This window comes from Colias philodice, chromosome 3 (assembly GCF_061535455.1).
Source record: "Colias philodice isolate Cphi_HAF_F1 chromosome 3, ilColPhil1 Martin Lab GWU primary, whole genome shotgun sequence".
Lineage (NCBI taxonomy): Eukaryota > Metazoa > Arthropoda > Insecta > Lepidoptera > Pieridae > Colias > Colias philodice.
In genome coordinates this window covers 784328-800695 of record NC_143088.1, presented here as the reverse complement: position 1 = coordinate 800695, position 16368 = coordinate 784328, and the positions used below count along the sequence as shown (strand labels likewise).

The following is a 16368-nucleotide window of genomic DNA, read 5'->3' as shown; positions in this document are numbered from 1 at the left end:
ACGAGAAAGGAAATGTAAGGAACAGTCATTAACGCAAGCGCTTTCGTAATGCGGGTTTCATAGTTGTTGATGACTAAATAATAAAATTACTTGAACAAATCCTGATGAACCAGTACTTATTTAGTAACGTAAATCAACTGCTACCGTAGGAGTCCTACCACAGAGTCCTACGTAGACTTGTAGGTTAGATAATTTTTATTCTATAAAAATATCTTGGATATCAGATTACCCTGTCTTCAAAACCAAATATTTTTTTTAAATCGACATATTATGACGTTGACAATTGACATTTCGTAGCTGCCGAGTGGCGAATCACGAATGGCGATTGGCGATTTGGTTTTGGAGTTGTATTGTTGTTGTCCAATGTCCCATAATATTGTTATTATAGGAAGTTATTATTCCTGTACGTACATAATAAGTAGCAAAATACTAAATTAAAGACTCTATTACATACGTTGCCGACAAAATAAGACGCTAAACTTACTGGCTGATAATATTATACGTTTGTGATGAACCTAAGACTACGACTGCTTCACTTATTTAACAAAACTAACGGGACTTCTCATACCAACTCCTTGACTTGACTTACAACCAATCGACATGTATCAAGGTAACAACGATGACCGTAAGGAGGACCACCCTCTATATTCTAGACTGTTTGTGGTATGTAGTAGACAGACAAAAGAACAAGACTTGAGGACAGCCTTTGAGGAGTTTGGAACGATTGAAGATTTGTTTATGCCTCGCAACCGTACCACCGGAGAGTCTAAAGGTGTCGCCTACATCAAGTACTCTAAAACTTCATCTGCTGCTGCGGCTATCAAAAACCTTCACATGAAAGCCATGTACCATGGGAAAACTATTAAAGTAATGGTAGCAGCTAACAAAAATGATACTCAGCCCACGGATCAGTATGGAGATAAATATAACAGACTGTTTATAAAAATACCAAAAGACACCCAAGAAGGAGATATAGCGGAATACTTTGCAAAGTTTGGCAATGTTGAATCAGTTTATAAATTAAAAGACAAAAAATCGGGGGAGTATAAAGGTTTTGCTTATGTTAAGTTTGCAGAGTTTTATGAAGCTGCAAAAGCCTTTGAAGAGTGTGACAAAAATTATAAGCCTATTTTTGCCACACCCAAAGGATTAAAGAGAACATTAGACAATGAAAGCTCATGTCCAAGCCATTCAAATAACAACTTTGATTATTATAGACAAACTCCAAACTATGAACCTCCAAGAAGTGATATTAGTTCCTTATTAAAGTCGGACAGGGCTGACTTCAGAGATGTTTTAGTTACTTGTACTCCTATATTATCAGAAAGATATATTTACCAGTTGATGAATATTATCCCTGGTATGGTTAAATGTGGAAACTTCTCAATGGATCAGGCCAATGGCATATGTAAAGCTCAAATTACATATGAGGATACAAGGTCGGCCTCTTATGCAGTAGAAAAATTAAATAATTATGAATTTCCATCGGGAGAAATAATTTCAGTAAGACCTGACACCAATCCGTTAACGAAAGCCGCCACTGACCTCTCAGAAATTGTGAAAAACTTTAAAAAATCAAGAGATTCTGGAGCAGAATTGTTAGAATTAGCCAATGCTATTGAAAAAGCGTCTTCCTTGATAAAAGCCGCAGCGAAAGGAGAGGTGGCCCCTAATGCAGAAACTAGGCCAAGCTATTGTAATATTCCGCTGCCTATGATTCAGCCAAAGGCCAATGGGGCAAAAGTTGTTCAGAGGCTATTTATTGTGTGTAAACCGAGACCGATCCCTTTAGAAATATTGCAAGATGCTTTTATTCGTTTTGGAGATTTTATTAGTGTCAATATGATACCAAATAAATCCTTTGGTTTTGTTAAATATGCTTCCAACTCTGCTGCACGAGAGGCAATGAGGGTCCTGCATGGAGCTATGTTAAACGGCATGAGACTGTGTGTGATGGAGGCTGACGAAAGGCCATCTACTGAAGAGCGAATGGAGACTGAACAAGCTGACTACACTGACCCAAAGAGAATGAAATTTGAGTGAATGTGACGCCAATGGTTTTATATTGGTCAACTGACTTTTACATTGTACAATTTTTGGTGCTGACGATTCTGTTGTAAAAATCCATTTGTATTTAAAAATTTACACTTTTTTTGACAACAAATGTAATGACTTTACTTAGATTCAAAAATCAACTGTATATTATTATTTTTTTTAATGAAATTTAATGAGTTACTGACTTGAGACACGGAAATGGAGATTAAAAAACATAACTTTAATGTGCTGTATTTATTTATTTATCTTTTATTCAGATTACATTTGTGGCTACTGTGATTGACTACTGGACATTTACTGAAAAGAGATTATGGATTACATGTGGTTATCAATATTTATAAATACATTGACACCTAAACTATTCAAATCATAATAATATACAAATATTATTGGCACATTATGTATAATACTTTTATTGTAAAAATATTCCAGAATACCACTTATATATTATCTTCTTTATGTGACTGATAAAAACACCAACATTATTTCCAGTATTAGATTATGAAATTCAGACTTGTTTGGAATGCGTGTTCTTAAATCATTTTACATTGAAACGAATACTATGTAATAACTATATCTAACTTATTAGTATGGTTAAATTCTTATCGCTAATAGTAACTACAATAAATACAAAATTGTTCAAACTTACAAAATAAAAATCTCAAAATAGGTTGGCAGTATGTCAGTGGAATAAATATAAAATTAACCTATTACTTAAACATAAAATGAACACTTAAATGAAATACAAGCAATTAAATATCATAAAATTCATCATTTTTGATCATTGCATTAGTTGACTGTAATATATTCATGCCTAGTATATAACCTTGTATATAAGCCATACTTATACATATATAAGCTATACATTGTATGCATGCCTAGTATATAACATAGTATATACCCTTATATACAATATCACACACATACAATATAACACATCAAATTCTTTTCTTTACTCATTATTTGAGCTACAACTCTGGGCATGCTAGGTCTCATAAATTTCTTGCTGAAACCATTTCAAGCTTATTCTCCCTTCATCCTTTTTGCTCACCATCAAAGTACATAAATTCAGATCTTCCAAGTATAAAAATTCAGTTGAACAGGTATAGAGGTATCCATCACACCATAATAAATATCTATTGAGGTTCCACAATTCATCACATTTCTTTTATCATCTCAATCTTAATGTACACATCAGTTTTGTTCCTGCAATGCTGCTTACATATATCATTGACCTTTGACGGAATATAACAAGATCAAAATATTATCAACAATATTAATTTATTTTAAATACAACCATTTAGCAGTACAACCATACAGCTAATAAGCCTCCTTCCTTCACATGTTGATGATGAAATAACTCCAATCCCTTAGCAACTCAAAAAAGAAGAGCCATAATAAAACAATTTGTTTTCTCTCCTTAAATTGTAGAAATAATCATAAACAACACAATGGAACTCCTCTATCCATTGAGTTGAAACTTAATTCTTATTATTGAGCAAATAAGTCACTTCATTGATATCAGAGAGCAGCTTGTTTATGATGGTACCATAGCACAGTGCTGAGTTGTCCAGTGCTACTGCCTTCCAATTTCTGTTTGTTTCGCCTGATTTTTCTTCAGCTTGTACCATCTGAAATTAAATTTATGATTATTTATTTTATGTACTATTAGTTTAAAGACCATACTATAAAAATGTATTGAAAACTTACCTGTGTGAACATATTTACATCTTGGCAAAGTAAGGCAAGTTTTTGCTCCAGTTCAGCATTTCTGTTGACAACTTCAGTTGTGATTTTAACATTGGCAAGACTCTTGCTGAGCTGTTCAAGGCTTGTAGCGTATTGAGTGAGATCCAAATTCTCAATGGCTTTCTTGACAAATCTCGTATTGCACTCCTGAACGGTAAGATTCTTACGAAGGTCTTCTGCGTAGCGCTTCATGGTAGCGATGATGTTATCGACGTCCACATCACCGCTGTTCTCAGTCATGTCCGGCAACAACAATTTTGGTACGCCGGACTCCAAAAACTGAGAGAGATCTTCATGCCTCAAATCGTTGTTTTCGTGAGCACGTCTTTGTTGCTCCTTGGGAATACTATCGAATATTGTTTTAATCTCTGTCATTATAGTCTGCGAGTCAGCCAATTCTTTGTCCAAATCCTCAGTCATCCTCTCTAGGGCGTCCAATTTGACCATGGACTGCAGGTATTGCGCAAATGATTGTGTATATGCTTGGTTGTTGCAACTCATTTTTGCAATGTTTTTAGACCGTGTAAGTATATCACACAAATTTACCACTAAGATGAAGGCAAATTTTATCCACAAATTCACAGACTGTTTTAACTTATATTTAAAAACAAACACCGGTGGTCCCAAATAATCCTTCCGATGACAGAAAAAAATCAAATCAATGATTTGAAATTGAAAATCACAGATAATTATAGATTACCGGTCATGACAGAAATTATAGTGTCATTACTTGCTCTTGCTCTGTGGTGTCAGACCCCGACAGCACTAGAGCGCATTATGCGGCATAAATCATAATGCTTACGTTGAATGTTCCAACTACAGCAACGCTTCGCACAATCGAGCACTAGAAAAAGTAATGCGCGTGAATTGATGCGTGCAATCGATTTATGGTTAGTAATTATTAATTGTTGGAAAAAAATTTAAAGCTTTCGTTTCATTGTAGTTTTTTCGAAATAATCAAAGTTAATTCAAATTGTGTTAAAAAAATAAATATAAGTATGGATGAAGGTACAAACATTAAAAAAAATGGTAATGAAATAATCAAAATCCATACTACTTAAAATAACCGTAAATATTTTTCAAACAATTATTATGTATTACACTTTATTTACACATTAATGAGGTTATTGCTAACTCTAAGAATATTTTTTTTTTTCATCACTGAACTTAGCGCAACCTGCTGGTGCGTTTCATGTTCCAATTAAGCATCAGCATAATTCGGCATTGTGCGGCACTGAGTCGCATTATGCTCTGTAATTGGAAAACAGCCAGAGTTTTCGCATGTCAAAATCACACATCTGTGCACACATCTTAGCGCATCGAGATATATGTACTAGGTACGTACTAGAGAGGTGATCGCTACTACACTCTCTTTAACACGAGCTAGAGGCAAGAATCACAAGTCTCTTTAGTCTGTGCCGGACTGTGCCCCTCGCTTGCCGCGTCAACACGTGTTATTGCTCTGTTCAAAATGCCTTCGTGTGTGCTAAGGTACAGCAGGCACACTGTTGAATGTTCGAAAATGGTGAACAATTTGAAAATTAGAGTTCCACCTGAAATGAAAAAAAGAAGTAGCAGTTAGTAAATATTTTTTATGGTAATAGATTTAAAGAAACTGTTAGGCTAAGGTAATAATTAAAAAAAAACTCAATCTGGCAGTTCGCAGACAATTTAATGAAATCTAAAATCTAATGAAATCTATCTAAAAACACTAAAAAAACAACATAATACTTCTCAATTTCAATCTGAGCTATTAAATCAAGACTACCTTTTCTCAGAGACTGTAGGGCTGTGACAATTTCACAATAATGCAGCGGTGATGTGACTTCTTCCTGAGCATCAGGCCTCTGCATACAGTCTATGGAACCATCAGCTGTCACCAACAATACCTGCATTGAGAGAACAGAACTTGTATAATTTGACCCATATAACAATGAATTACAACTGCAAGTTTTATAATCTAAATTAATATTATAAAGCTGAAGAGTTTGTTTCTTAGAATGCGCTAATCTCAGGAAGTACTGGTCCAACTTGAAAAATTATTTGTTGTTATATAGCCCACTAGCGGTCCGACCCGGCTTCGCCCGTGGTACATATTTCGCAATAAAAAGTGGCCTATGTCCTTTCTCGGGTATCAAAATATCTCTATACCAAATTTCATGCAAATTGGTTCAGTAGATAAGGCGTGATTGAGTAACAGACAGACAGACAGAGTTACTTTCGCATTTATAATATTAGTATGGATGTGCTATTTATTAAATAGGTTTGAAGTTGGTGCCGAACATTAAGCACTTAGTATTAAGCCCGTGCACCGACATCAAACCTTTTTAATAAATAGCACTGTATATAAATAATATGTAGTAAATAATAATGTCAAATCTTTTTTATTTCTTACTTTTCCGTTTTTGAAGTCGGTTGTTTTTAACGCAGTTATTTTTATTAGTGAATTAAGCTTTCCGTGCGATTAGAGCTTTTTATAAAAATTAAGCTCTCCGTGTGATTAGAGCTTCTTGTGAAAATTAAGCTCTCCGTGCGATAAGAGCCTTTAATGAAAATTAAGCTCTGCGTGCGATTAGAGATTTTTGTGAAAATTAAGCTCTCCGTGCGATTAGAGCTTTTTGTGAAAATTAAGCTTTCCGTTCGATTTGAGCTTTTAATGAAAATTAAGCTCTCCGTGCGATTATAGCTTTTTTGAAAATTAAGCCTCCGTGCGATTAGAGCTTTTTGTGAAAATTAAGCTATCTCTAATTAGCTCTCCGTGCGATTAGAGCTTTTTGTGAAAATTAAGCTCTCCATGCGATTAGAGCTTTTTGTGAAAATTAAGCTCACCGTGCGATTAGAGCTTTTTGTGAAAATTAAGCTCTCCATGCGATTAGAGCTTTTTGTGAAAATTAAGCTCACCGTGCGATTAGAGCTTTTTGTGAAAATTAAGCTTTCCGTGCGATTAGTTTTTTGTGAAAATTAAGCTCTCCGTGCGATTAGAGCTTTTTTGTGAAAATTTAGCTTTCCGTGCGAATATAGCTTGTTGTGAAAATTAAGCTCTCCGTGCGATTAGAGCTTTTTGTGAAAATTAAGCTCTCCATGCGATTAGAGCTTTTTGTGAAAATTAAGCTCTCCGTGCGATTAGTTTTTTGTGAAAATTAAGCTTTCCGTGCGAATAGAGCTTTTTGTGAAAATTACGCTCTCCGTGCGATTAGAGCTTTTTGTGAAAATTAAGCTTTCCGTTCGATTAGAGCATTTAATGAAAATTAAGCTCTCCGTGCGATTATAGCTTTTTTGAAAATTAAGCCTCCGTGCGATTAGACCCCGCCACATCGGCCGCGCGCAATATTTTTGTTTGGAATAACCTCTCTAGTACGTGGTACATATATCTCGATGGTTTATATATTGAGTTTATATATACGTTAAACGTTTATAATAATTTATTACGGGCAAACCAGGAACTAACGATATGGCCTATCATACTATTGTATTATTACTCTAAGGCCCTTCGCTCATGGAGCTACTCAAAAAGAACTAGTCACAAACTCAAATTACTAACGAGTTGCCTGAGCGTCACAGCCCATACATGTTCTATGGAGATTCGCACACGACGCGACTAGTGAGTAACGCGTTAGCAACAAATCACGCGCGACGCGTCGTGTCGGTCTCCACGCTACTGGTTTCCCGAGTTTCTTTGTTTTTTATGATAAAAATGAACGAGCAAACATTGACAAGTGACTGAAACCTTATAACTTGAGTAGCGTTGTATGCGAGATACAATTTGTAACTGGTTTGTAATCGTAATTACTGATTAGTTCAGTCATTTTTGAGTAGCTCCATGAGCGAAGGGCCTAAGCCTATCACATACAAATTGCATACAAATCACAGTACAAATCATAGAGTAACTTATTCATATCCGTACAATTTAAAAGCATTGTTGACGTTGACATTTGACAAGTTGTCATAATGCGATTGTCAAATTGAGTAATGAAAATTGAACATACAACCTTGTAGTATTTTATAAACACGACAACGTTTATTTTACGAGGTTATATTTTTATTATTTATAAATTGTTAATACATATTTTGTACAATAGCTAGTGTGCGTTTCCACTATTGTTCGTCACATACGTAAAAACAGCAAATACATCAACATTGCAATATCATAAAGTAAAAGTAGGTAATAATTTAAAAAAATGGTTCGAAAACTTAAATTTCATGAGAAGAAGTTGTTGAAAAAAGTAGATTTTATATCATGGAAAGTTGATAATAATCTTAGCGAAGTAAAAGTTATGAAGAAATACTTCATTCAAAAAAGAGAAGACTATACAAAGTAAGTCCTTTTTTAACTTTTGGCTTAAGGGCTTGGTCTAGTAGTGCAAACAAATGCATCCTGTCATCCTATACGTAAATAATACAATTAATGTACTAAGGGAAAGATGCTCCACTTAATTTTTAAAAATTAAATCATTCGTATGCATAATTTAATATTCGTAATAAGTACCAAAAATGACAATTTGAAACAATTTTCGTGAAAATTACACCGGGTGATTTTTTTTTATCAGTACACAAAATTTGCGAATACTTTCTATTGATATCTTCAAGTTCATGTTTATATAACTGATCAACTTTTACAAAGAAATTTTGAACGAAATATAAAAAAAAATAAGCTTTCCATACAAAATGCATAACTCTATACATTTTTTTCGACCTAAGTTTCTTAGTGAAAGTTGTTCAGTTTAACTAATAAAACGGATAAACAAATTTTGTATATAATAAAAAAAATGTAATGTTTGTGTTAAAAAATTGTTAAATAGAAAAATACGCAAATGAAAACAAAAGATATTTATTTCTGACTAGCTTCCGCCCGCGACTCCGTCCGCGCGGATGTCAGTCTTCGCGTCTTCTACAGATTTATTATATTATGTATAATATATACTTAGATTTATATTGATAAACCTAATAAATCTTTTGCTAGCATTCTGATGCTTTATCGGTTGCACTGGATTTATCTCTTTTTTTTCAATCGCTTGAATGATATAGGATGGGTCCTTGATGGACATCGAATGCTGAAGTCTCGAATCAATCAATTCTGACAGTAGGCAATTTATGTAAAATCTTGATAATGGTCCATCATTTTATTTTGCCTAAACGTTACATATTTTTTTATATATTCTATTTTTAACGAATGATTCACTCCAGTCCAAACAGCAAATAAGCAGACTTCTGCTTCTGCAACGTTTATTTGTCCCTGAATTTGGAAAAAATAGTCATGATTCTTATCTATGACAAAAGTGTTATTTTTTGCATTGTATTTCAAATATTAAATTTTTTTTTTAACCGCATCTTCCACATTCATGTCTTTTGCCGGAATTAGACATTTAACTTCTACTAGTCCCATTTTCCCTTTTTGATATGGGAGTGTATAAAGTAAATTTTTTAGATATTTCTCGTTATACTTTTAAAAAGTTATTATTGTCATTTTGCTCATTAGGTAAAGTAATTTCGATATCAGTTTTAAGTTTTTTGATACCTGCAATAATAACGTCATAATCGCCTGCACATACTTATCGATTACACCCTGTATACAATCCACCATCCACATTCATAATGTTTTCCTGTCCTCCTCTCCTTTACGCTGTTCACCGATACATTTTAAATGAGTAAATCTGCTACCACTGAAGGATGTTTCATTGTGATCAGCAAATTTTCACCACTGTTGTCGATTATTTGTTTTTCATTTTTAATCAGCAATTGGGAATCATCAGTTTTGTTTTTTGCAGATTGGTGATGTACCCTAACAATACGTCGAAATGGGAAAGCATCAACGAATTATCGTTTTCGTCCTCTTTTTTTATTCTTCGCGACTCTGTTACTTCTGTTTGTTTAGTTCTCAACACCCACTGAATTTTCTATGTTATTGTGATCTTCCATTACATCTGAGTTTTGATGATGTGATGATAATCCATTCGTTTTAATATTGGTACTTAGAGTTGGTAGACTAAACTAGAAATGGCGGACTAAATTTGTCAGCGCGTCTGTAAGATCAGAATATAAAACCAACATCCTGTATTTAAGTTACAAAATTAATAATCAAACAAAATGCCGCTACGTTGAAAATGACTAGAAGAAAAAATTAAAACACTTCGGATCAATTTTGGAGTAAACAAATCATTTTCCCCGTATGGGGATTTCCCCGGATGAACTTGGGAAGTTCAAGTTCTCAATACAAGTTTATATTATATTTCGTATTCCTCAAACGAAAAATAAACATTTTTGGAACTTCAAAAAAATTATATTATAAGAAAATTTATGAGCTTACTTTAGTTTTAAAGAAATATACATCCCTTTACTGACACCCCGTAAAATAAAGAAATTGTTGCCAATCACCATTGCAATCTATTTGGTTTCATTAACTTTATGTTCGAAGATAATTTTTTTTCTAGTAGTTACACGCGTATTTTTTTCGTTTATTTTCCATATCGAAATCAAATGTTTAAAAATACGAATATTTGCACAAAACTAAGATAAAAATAATCAATTAACAAAAATATTAAATTTAATGAAGTAGAGCAACTTTCACTTCAGTATGAAGGAAAATCGAGCGTAGAGCACACGTCAGAACGCTCCGGCCCAAGGAGCGCGACTAAAGAAATTCGCTAGGATTTTTCCTAATTATTTTAAATATTTTTTTAATATTTAAAGAATTATCAAAATTAAAAAAAAAAATTTTAAAGGATTAATACTCATTGGTCTTCAACCAACTCGAATAAATTAATGGAAAAAATAACTTTTAGCAGTATTTATCAATAGATTTTGTAAGGCAAAAAATGGGAAATTTAATGAATTTATAACGTTCTAATTAAGAAAATCATAAGTTTTTCGGCAATTGTATTCAGCAGTTTTTAATAACGACTATATAAGGATAATAATGTGCTGATCAGATTGTGTAAATTGTAATCGGTTGCAACGTAGTGAGTGCACAAACTTAGCTCGAAATGTCTTTGGGGGAAAGAGACTTATCTTGAAGGCCTGATTAAGGTAACATAAAGTAACTTTATAAATGTGAAAAAATTCACGCGCATTGCGTATATAACACTAATTGATAAACAAGAAAAAAAAATTCAGTTTATCATTTCATTAGCCGGGAAAAAATTGTCAAATAACTTGTTGAAAACGCAATTTTGCTAGACTGCAGCCTTAATTATAGCCTAAATTATTGGTGTTCATTTAAGTTCATGTAAAAATACATTTGAATTAATTATATTTTGCAGATATAATAAATTATCAAGAGAAATAAGGGAACTAGCAAATAAAATTAAAGACATAGATGCTAACTTGGACTTCAGAACAGAATCGAGTGCACAATTACTTGAGAAGTTGTACCAGATTGGTTTGATTCCAACTAGGTGGGATTTGGCTTTAGCCACGAATGTATCAGCCAGCTCTTTTTGTAGACGCAGGTTGCCTGTTGTTATGGTCAGAAGTGAGTAAATTTACAAAGATATTAATTATTGTATGAATAACTTTTATAATAGTCCAGTAAAGCAGCAGAAAACTAATTAAAGGCAATTCTATTGTTCATAGTTCAAGAGAATGCATGTAATAATAATAATGACTTAATATTTACTTCCATAGAGGCATATTTTGAATTTAATTCATATCTAAGTACTTATTTTTGTAAACAATGCACTCCTTATTAAAATTGAAACAGAGATTTAGGTCTGACCAAGAACTTAACTCAATACTTCACTAATATCTTAACTACATATATTATATTTTATAACTTACATGGTAAAAACTAAAAATTTATTTAAATTCAGGTAAAATGGCGCAATCAATAAAAGAAGCAACAAAGTTCATAGAGCAAGGTCATGTCAGAGTTGGCCCTGAGGTTGTGAAAGACCCAGCTTTCCTTGTGAATAGATCATTAGAAGATTTTGTGACCTGGGTCGATGGTTCAGCTATCAAGAAACATGTCATGGAATACAATGAAATGGTATGGTTTTCTTATTCTTATAATATTCATTTAAATGTTTTCAGTTTGCTGAGAAAATCTTTTGTATATTTTCAGTAGTGGCAGTAGGAGAGCATTGTTAAATATAATTTTAATGAAATGCTAGTGATAAATTTGTTGAAAATTATGATACACAACCATTTATTCTCATTAAAATTCTAGGTTTAATTTATATTTTGTGGAATATATTTATTTCAATCCACATCCTAATTATATTTGAGTTCCAATAATTATAAAAACATTATAACTAATCTAAATTTATTCCTTTTGTTACAGAGAGATGACTTTGAAATGGTTTGAAGATGGTTATAGTGTTAAGGGTTGTAATTTGTAAATAAAAAAGATCTTTAATTCAAGTTTGTTTTTATTATTTATTCCTTATTCCATAAATTACTAAAATAATTACATAATTCGATAATCACATTCATTATTTACAAATACACAAATATATTATCTCAAGACAGTTTATTTACTACAAAGATTGATTAAAAAAATAAAATTTATATTATTATTTGGATAAGTATAAAAAATATGTGAGACAGACACTCATACCACACAATAGCATGTGGAAATGCAGATTTATAATTTTACTAGGGGCCGACTTTTCAATCCTTGGTTAAAATTTATCCGTCAAATAAAGTATTACACAAACGTTTTAAAATGTCAACTGTAAACTTTCATATTATACGGACAATTAGAATACATTTTTGAAATGGTAGTTTCATACGTTATTCGACGGATAAATTTTAACCAAGGAATGAAAAATCAGCCCTAGAACTACTTATTAATTTAAAATAAATCAAAATTTATAATTTTTATTTTCGTCATGATCTATAATAACATCAATCTTAATCTTATATATAAAAATGAATCGCAAAATGTGTTGGTAAGCGCATAACTCGAGAACGGCTGAACCGATTCCGATAATTCTTTTTTTATTATATTCCTTGAAGTACGAGGATGGTTTTTATGTAGAGAAAACGTAAATATGTACCACGGGCGAAGCCGGGGCGGACCGCTAGTATAACAATAACATTAATTCTACAACTAATTAACATTTTTTGTCGTAAGCAATAATTATTTTTTGGACACATTTAATATAGAAGAAGAGTTAAAATTGTCTATTACTTTGACACAAACTTTTGTCTAGAACACCAAAAAATAACATGCTGTAATATTTTTATCTATGGTTTTTTTTTCCATCTACTTTGGACACAAAATAACACATTTAGATGTATTAGAAAATTTATTCTGTCCCACTGCTCTTGTAAACAGTTCATAAACACTGCTTAGGCCACTCTAGGCTTATACTTCCACCATCCCACTTGCATTCAGGCGCGATCATATGACGTTTGGGAGGGGGGGGAGAGCTACTCGTCAAAATAGTATTCAATCGTATGTAAAAGGAATTCATCATTTTTAAATTATTATAACAAGAGGAAAACAATGGACAGAAAAAATTGCTTGTTTATTTTGTACAATATTAGACTTATTCTATTTGATCTAATACGATTTGTCCCATGTGACCCTCCCCCTCGAACCGCGCCTGCTTGCATTGTAATATCACTCACAACGCATTATATCTCAAAATGCTCTGCATCAAACTCCATAACACTCGGTCATATAGCCAGTACATCTGTTTGGTTGCGTTCCATACTGATAGCTATGCGTAAGATAGCATCTGCTTGTATTGCAGTTGCATCGGCCAGTTTCTTCAACGCTTCTGCTTGTTTGAGCGCTGCATCTGCGTTCTTTGCCGCGATGCCGACTCGTTCCTTTTCAGCTTTCGCACGGGTTAAGTCAGCTTCCGCTCGCTTTTTCTCCACTTCTATTAACCATTTTGGGAATAGATCTGCAAAAAATTTACATTTATTACTAATTTAAAATTAAAATAATTTTTATGCAAGTGGAGAAAACTAGTTATTACTGCAGTAGTATTACAAATACGAGTATTTTTTATAAGATAGAAGATTAATACATGCATAGAATTGCAAGCAGTATGCATCGGATGAAAAATTTGTTGCCCTTCACAATGTGACAATGTAGATTATTTCCTAATAGGATTAAAATGATAAGAAAATCCTAATATTGTTCATAAGCATTCACACAAAAATCCTTGTCCTAATCTAGGGATTGAACATTCACCCTTTGTTTCACTATAGTTCATTTTCACTGCCCAAATTTCCAGTTATATCTTTTAATTATATGATAATTGATTTGCATTCGATAATATAATAATTTGTACAAACTTTTTATGCCAGAGATATACATTTCATCGCTCGAGCCGTCGCACGCATCAAGGGAGTCGTCGCTATCGTCTCTATCAATATCTGAAAAAAAAAACAAACATATTTATTTCCATGGATATTATAATATATTCAATTACTTCACAAATTAAACAATTTCGTAAATCTTTCATTTCCATAAATCTAGATGATTTTAATCCTTGTTATGAGGTGGAATTTGTAATGTCTAGCTAATCTCAAAATGGCTAGACGGATTTTGACGGGACTTTCACTGACAGATAGCTGTTTTATAAAGCTATTTTTTAAAATGAAATTTTTACAGGATCATAAGGAAAAACTCAATGTGTAATTGAGTTTTTCTTTATATTCCTGGGTGAAACCGCAGGATGCAGCTAGTTTTAATTAAAAAATGTAGTTCATATTTATAGTACATAGTACATACCTGTTGGTTGTTCACTGTTGTCACTTGTGCTGTTGCTGCAATCAATTCCAACGCCATTGTGAAATGATTCCAATTTCACCTCTGGTGGCCGGTGATTCTGTAAAATTTAATAACTTTATTTATATTTTATATATACATATTAGGGTTGTAACGGAGGCCTACTTAGCGGAGGCTTAGGTTAAATTCTTTGCGGAAGTTCCGCAGTAACGGAGGCGGAGGCGGAGTTCCGTTACAACCCTAATACATATCTATACTAATATTATTAAAAAGCTGAAGAGTTTGTTTGCTTGTTTGAAAGCTCTAATCTCAGGAACTACTGGTCAGATTTGATAAATTCTTTTGGTGTTAGATAGCCCATTCATTGAGGAAGGCTATAGGCTATATATCATCAGGCTAAGACCAACAGTAGTGGACCACTATGGGTAAAACCGCAGGGCACAGCTAGTATTTTATAATACCAATTTTTTAATCCTGCCCTGTTATATATAGCAATTATTATTACATTGATAAAACATTTTAATTTACTACTATAATGCAGTAAAGATTATGTGAATTTTTTGTCTGTTTGAATGTTATGAGTTTAAAAATAATTTTACAAGCATACGTCATGCACATAGATGATATGTGCAAACAACAGTCCCTTTTATGAAATAGAGACAAAAGTTGTTTCTTTAATTTGGTAAGTATGTTATATGTTCATAAGTTATAGTTAATAAAATTACTCACAGAAAAAGCTTTTGAATATCCATTCGATTTTTTTCTAGAAAAGTATGGCCCCAATATCACCAGAGCTCTCCGTTCCAACTTTGTGAGGGGTTTGATGCCAGATGAAGACCCTGATCGCTTCATCTTGTTCAGAAGATTAGATTTGTTCTTCAGTTTGTTCTTGAAATCACTCCAATACTGAAAAATATAATAACATACATGTTTCACAGTCGCTTAATTTCTTTCGCTTAGTTCGGCTTGCAATTTGGTCGAATTACAATTCATGGAGAATCTAGTTGTAAAAAAATGTGAAAGTGTATTTGTTTACATAGAACAGCAGTATTATGGTACAAATCAAATTGGTCGTACACTCTTACCTTACTCCAGCCATCCGCGGTTTTTTTGGTTCCCGTTCGCGCAGAGTTCAAAATAATGCTAAGCTCACTCCAAAGCCGTTTAGATATATGCCGTGCTTCCAGAGTTCGAAGAGAACCTGTTGCAAGCTCAATATGTTGACCCATGAAGTCAACCAGAGACTTGGCTTGCTCGTATGATACATGTCGAGATGATATTTTATCCGACATTTTTGATAGTACGTATTTTTAGCTCAGCTTTGTTTAAACATACGATGTATTTAAATATTAGACATTTAAAATACACAAATGGATTTGTTTTTCTTTTCATTATTTATTGACAAATGACAATCTCATTTTATGGAAAAATAAACAAATAAGTAACCACAGACTATCTTATATCTATGGTACCACAAACCACAGATATGCATACTCAGTTATAATAATCACAGAGCAAGTAATAATAATGTACTCTGTGGATATGCATATGGTACGTAAATGACAATCTGACAAACATTATTTGTCACAGATTCACCATCATCAATTACTTGCTCTGTGATCATCATCATCATCATCACAATCATCATGATCAGCCTACATTATTGTCCACTGCTGGACATAGGCCTCATTGTCACAGATTATTATATTAATATTAAGTTAAAATGTGAGTTAAAAATATGAATTGTTGAGCACCTAAAAATGAAATAAGTGTTTCAATCACAGGTTTCAATATTAGTATAATTTTTAGAGTTTGAGACTGTAGATTAGTATTTACAAATTGCAGAGCAGATAAAAAAGACGTGGGTTCGGATTCTGCAT

The 16368-nt window shown here is 32.8% G+C and overlaps 4 protein-coding genes across 5 annotated transcripts; 2 read left to right on the top strand and 2 right to left on the bottom strand.

The window, feature by feature from the left end:
- The first annotated feature begins 311 nt into the window (after positions 1 to 311).
- Positions 312 to 2195, top strand: LOC149489327 (RNA-binding protein 45-like). The gene has a single exon (XM_089712121.1). The coding sequence runs from the start codon at positions 601 to 603 to the stop codon at positions 2041 to 2043; it is 1443 nt and encodes a 480-aa protein (XP_089568247.1). The 5' UTR covers positions 312 to 600; the 3' UTR covers positions 2044 to 2195.
- A 79-nt stretch (positions 2196 to 2274) lies between these two features.
- Positions 2275 to 4461, bottom strand: LOC149489326 (uncharacterized). Of its 2 annotated transcripts, XR_016317864.1 has the most exons (3): positions 3766 to 4461; positions 2946 to 3686; positions 2275 to 2881 (listed from the first exon to the last, which is right to left on the bottom strand). XR_016317864.1 is itself a non-coding variant. In XM_089712134.1 (2 exons), the coding sequence occupies exons 1-2, from the start codon at positions 4303 to 4305 to the stop codon at positions 3537 to 3539; spliced, it is 690 nt and encodes a 229-aa protein (XP_089568260.1). In that variant the 5' UTR covers positions 4306 to 4461; the 3' UTR covers positions 2275 to 3536. The 2 variants fall into 2 exon arrangements, 1 of the variants encoding a protein (XP_089568260.1); XM_089712134.1 differs by having other exon boundaries at positions 2275 to 3686.
- Positions 4462 to 7827: 3366 nt separating this feature from the next.
- LOC149489325 (U3 small nucleolar ribonucleoprotein IMP3) lies at positions 7828 to 12148 on the top strand. The gene is made up of 4 exons (XM_089712107.1): positions 7828 to 8119; positions 11061 to 11272; positions 11610 to 11785; positions 12080 to 12148. Exons 1-4 carry the CDS (start codon positions 7983 to 7985, stop codon positions 12101 to 12103), a joined length of 549 nt encoding a protein of 182 aa, XP_089568233.1. The 5' UTR covers positions 7828 to 7982; the 3' UTR covers positions 12104 to 12148.
- A 506-nt stretch (positions 12149 to 12654) lies between these two features.
- Positions 12655 to 15937, bottom strand: LOC149489324 (uncharacterized). Its single transcript, XM_089712095.1, has 5 exons — positions 15574 to 15937; positions 15218 to 15394; positions 14492 to 14588; positions 14053 to 14133; positions 12655 to 13655 (listed from the first exon to the last, which is right to left on the bottom strand). The coding sequence occupies exons 1-5, from the start codon at positions 15778 to 15780 to the stop codon at positions 13423 to 13425; spliced, it is 795 nt and encodes a 264-aa protein (XP_089568221.1). The 5' UTR covers positions 15781 to 15937; the 3' UTR covers positions 12655 to 13422.
- Positions 15938 to 16368: the final 431 nt, after the last annotated feature.

Excerpts from the sequence above, each read along its gene's own strand:
- LOC149489327 (XM_089712121.1), top strand. The coding sequence starts at position 601 with ATGTATCAAGGTAACAACGATGACCGTAAGGAGGACCACCCTCTATAT.
- LOC149489326 (XM_089712134.1), bottom strand. The coding sequence starts at position 4,305 with ATGAGTTGCAACAACCAAGCATATACACAATCATTTGCGCAATACCTG. Across the intron at positions 3,687-3,765 it reads ATGTAAATATGTTCACACAG|ATGGTACAAGCTGAAGAAAA; the intron begins GTAAGTTTTCAA and ends ATTTAATTTCAG.
- LOC149489325 (XM_089712107.1), top strand. The coding sequence starts at position 7,983 with ATGGTTCGAAAACTTAAATTTCATGAGAAGAAGTTGTTGAAAAAAGTA. Across the intron at positions 8,120-11,060 it reads AAAAGAGAAGACTATACAAA|ATATAATAAATTATCAAGAG; the intron begins GTAAGTCCTTTT and ends TATATTTTGCAG. Across the intron at positions 11,273-11,609 it reads GCCTGTTGTTATGGTCAGAA|GTAAAATGGCGCAATCAATA; the intron begins GTGAGTAAATTT and ends ATTTAAATTCAG.
- LOC149489324 (XM_089712095.1), bottom strand. The coding sequence starts at position 15,780 with ATGTCGGATAAAATATCATCTCGACATGTATCATACGAGCAAGCCAAG. Across the intron at positions 14,134-14,491 it reads CAACAGTGAACAACCAACAG|ATATTGATAGAGACGATAGC; the intron begins GTATGTACTATG and ends TTTTTTTTTCAG. Across the intron at positions 13,656-14,052 it reads GTATATCTCTGGCATAAAAA|ATCTATTCCCAAAATGGTTA; the intron begins GTTTGTACAAAT and ends AATTTTTTGCAG.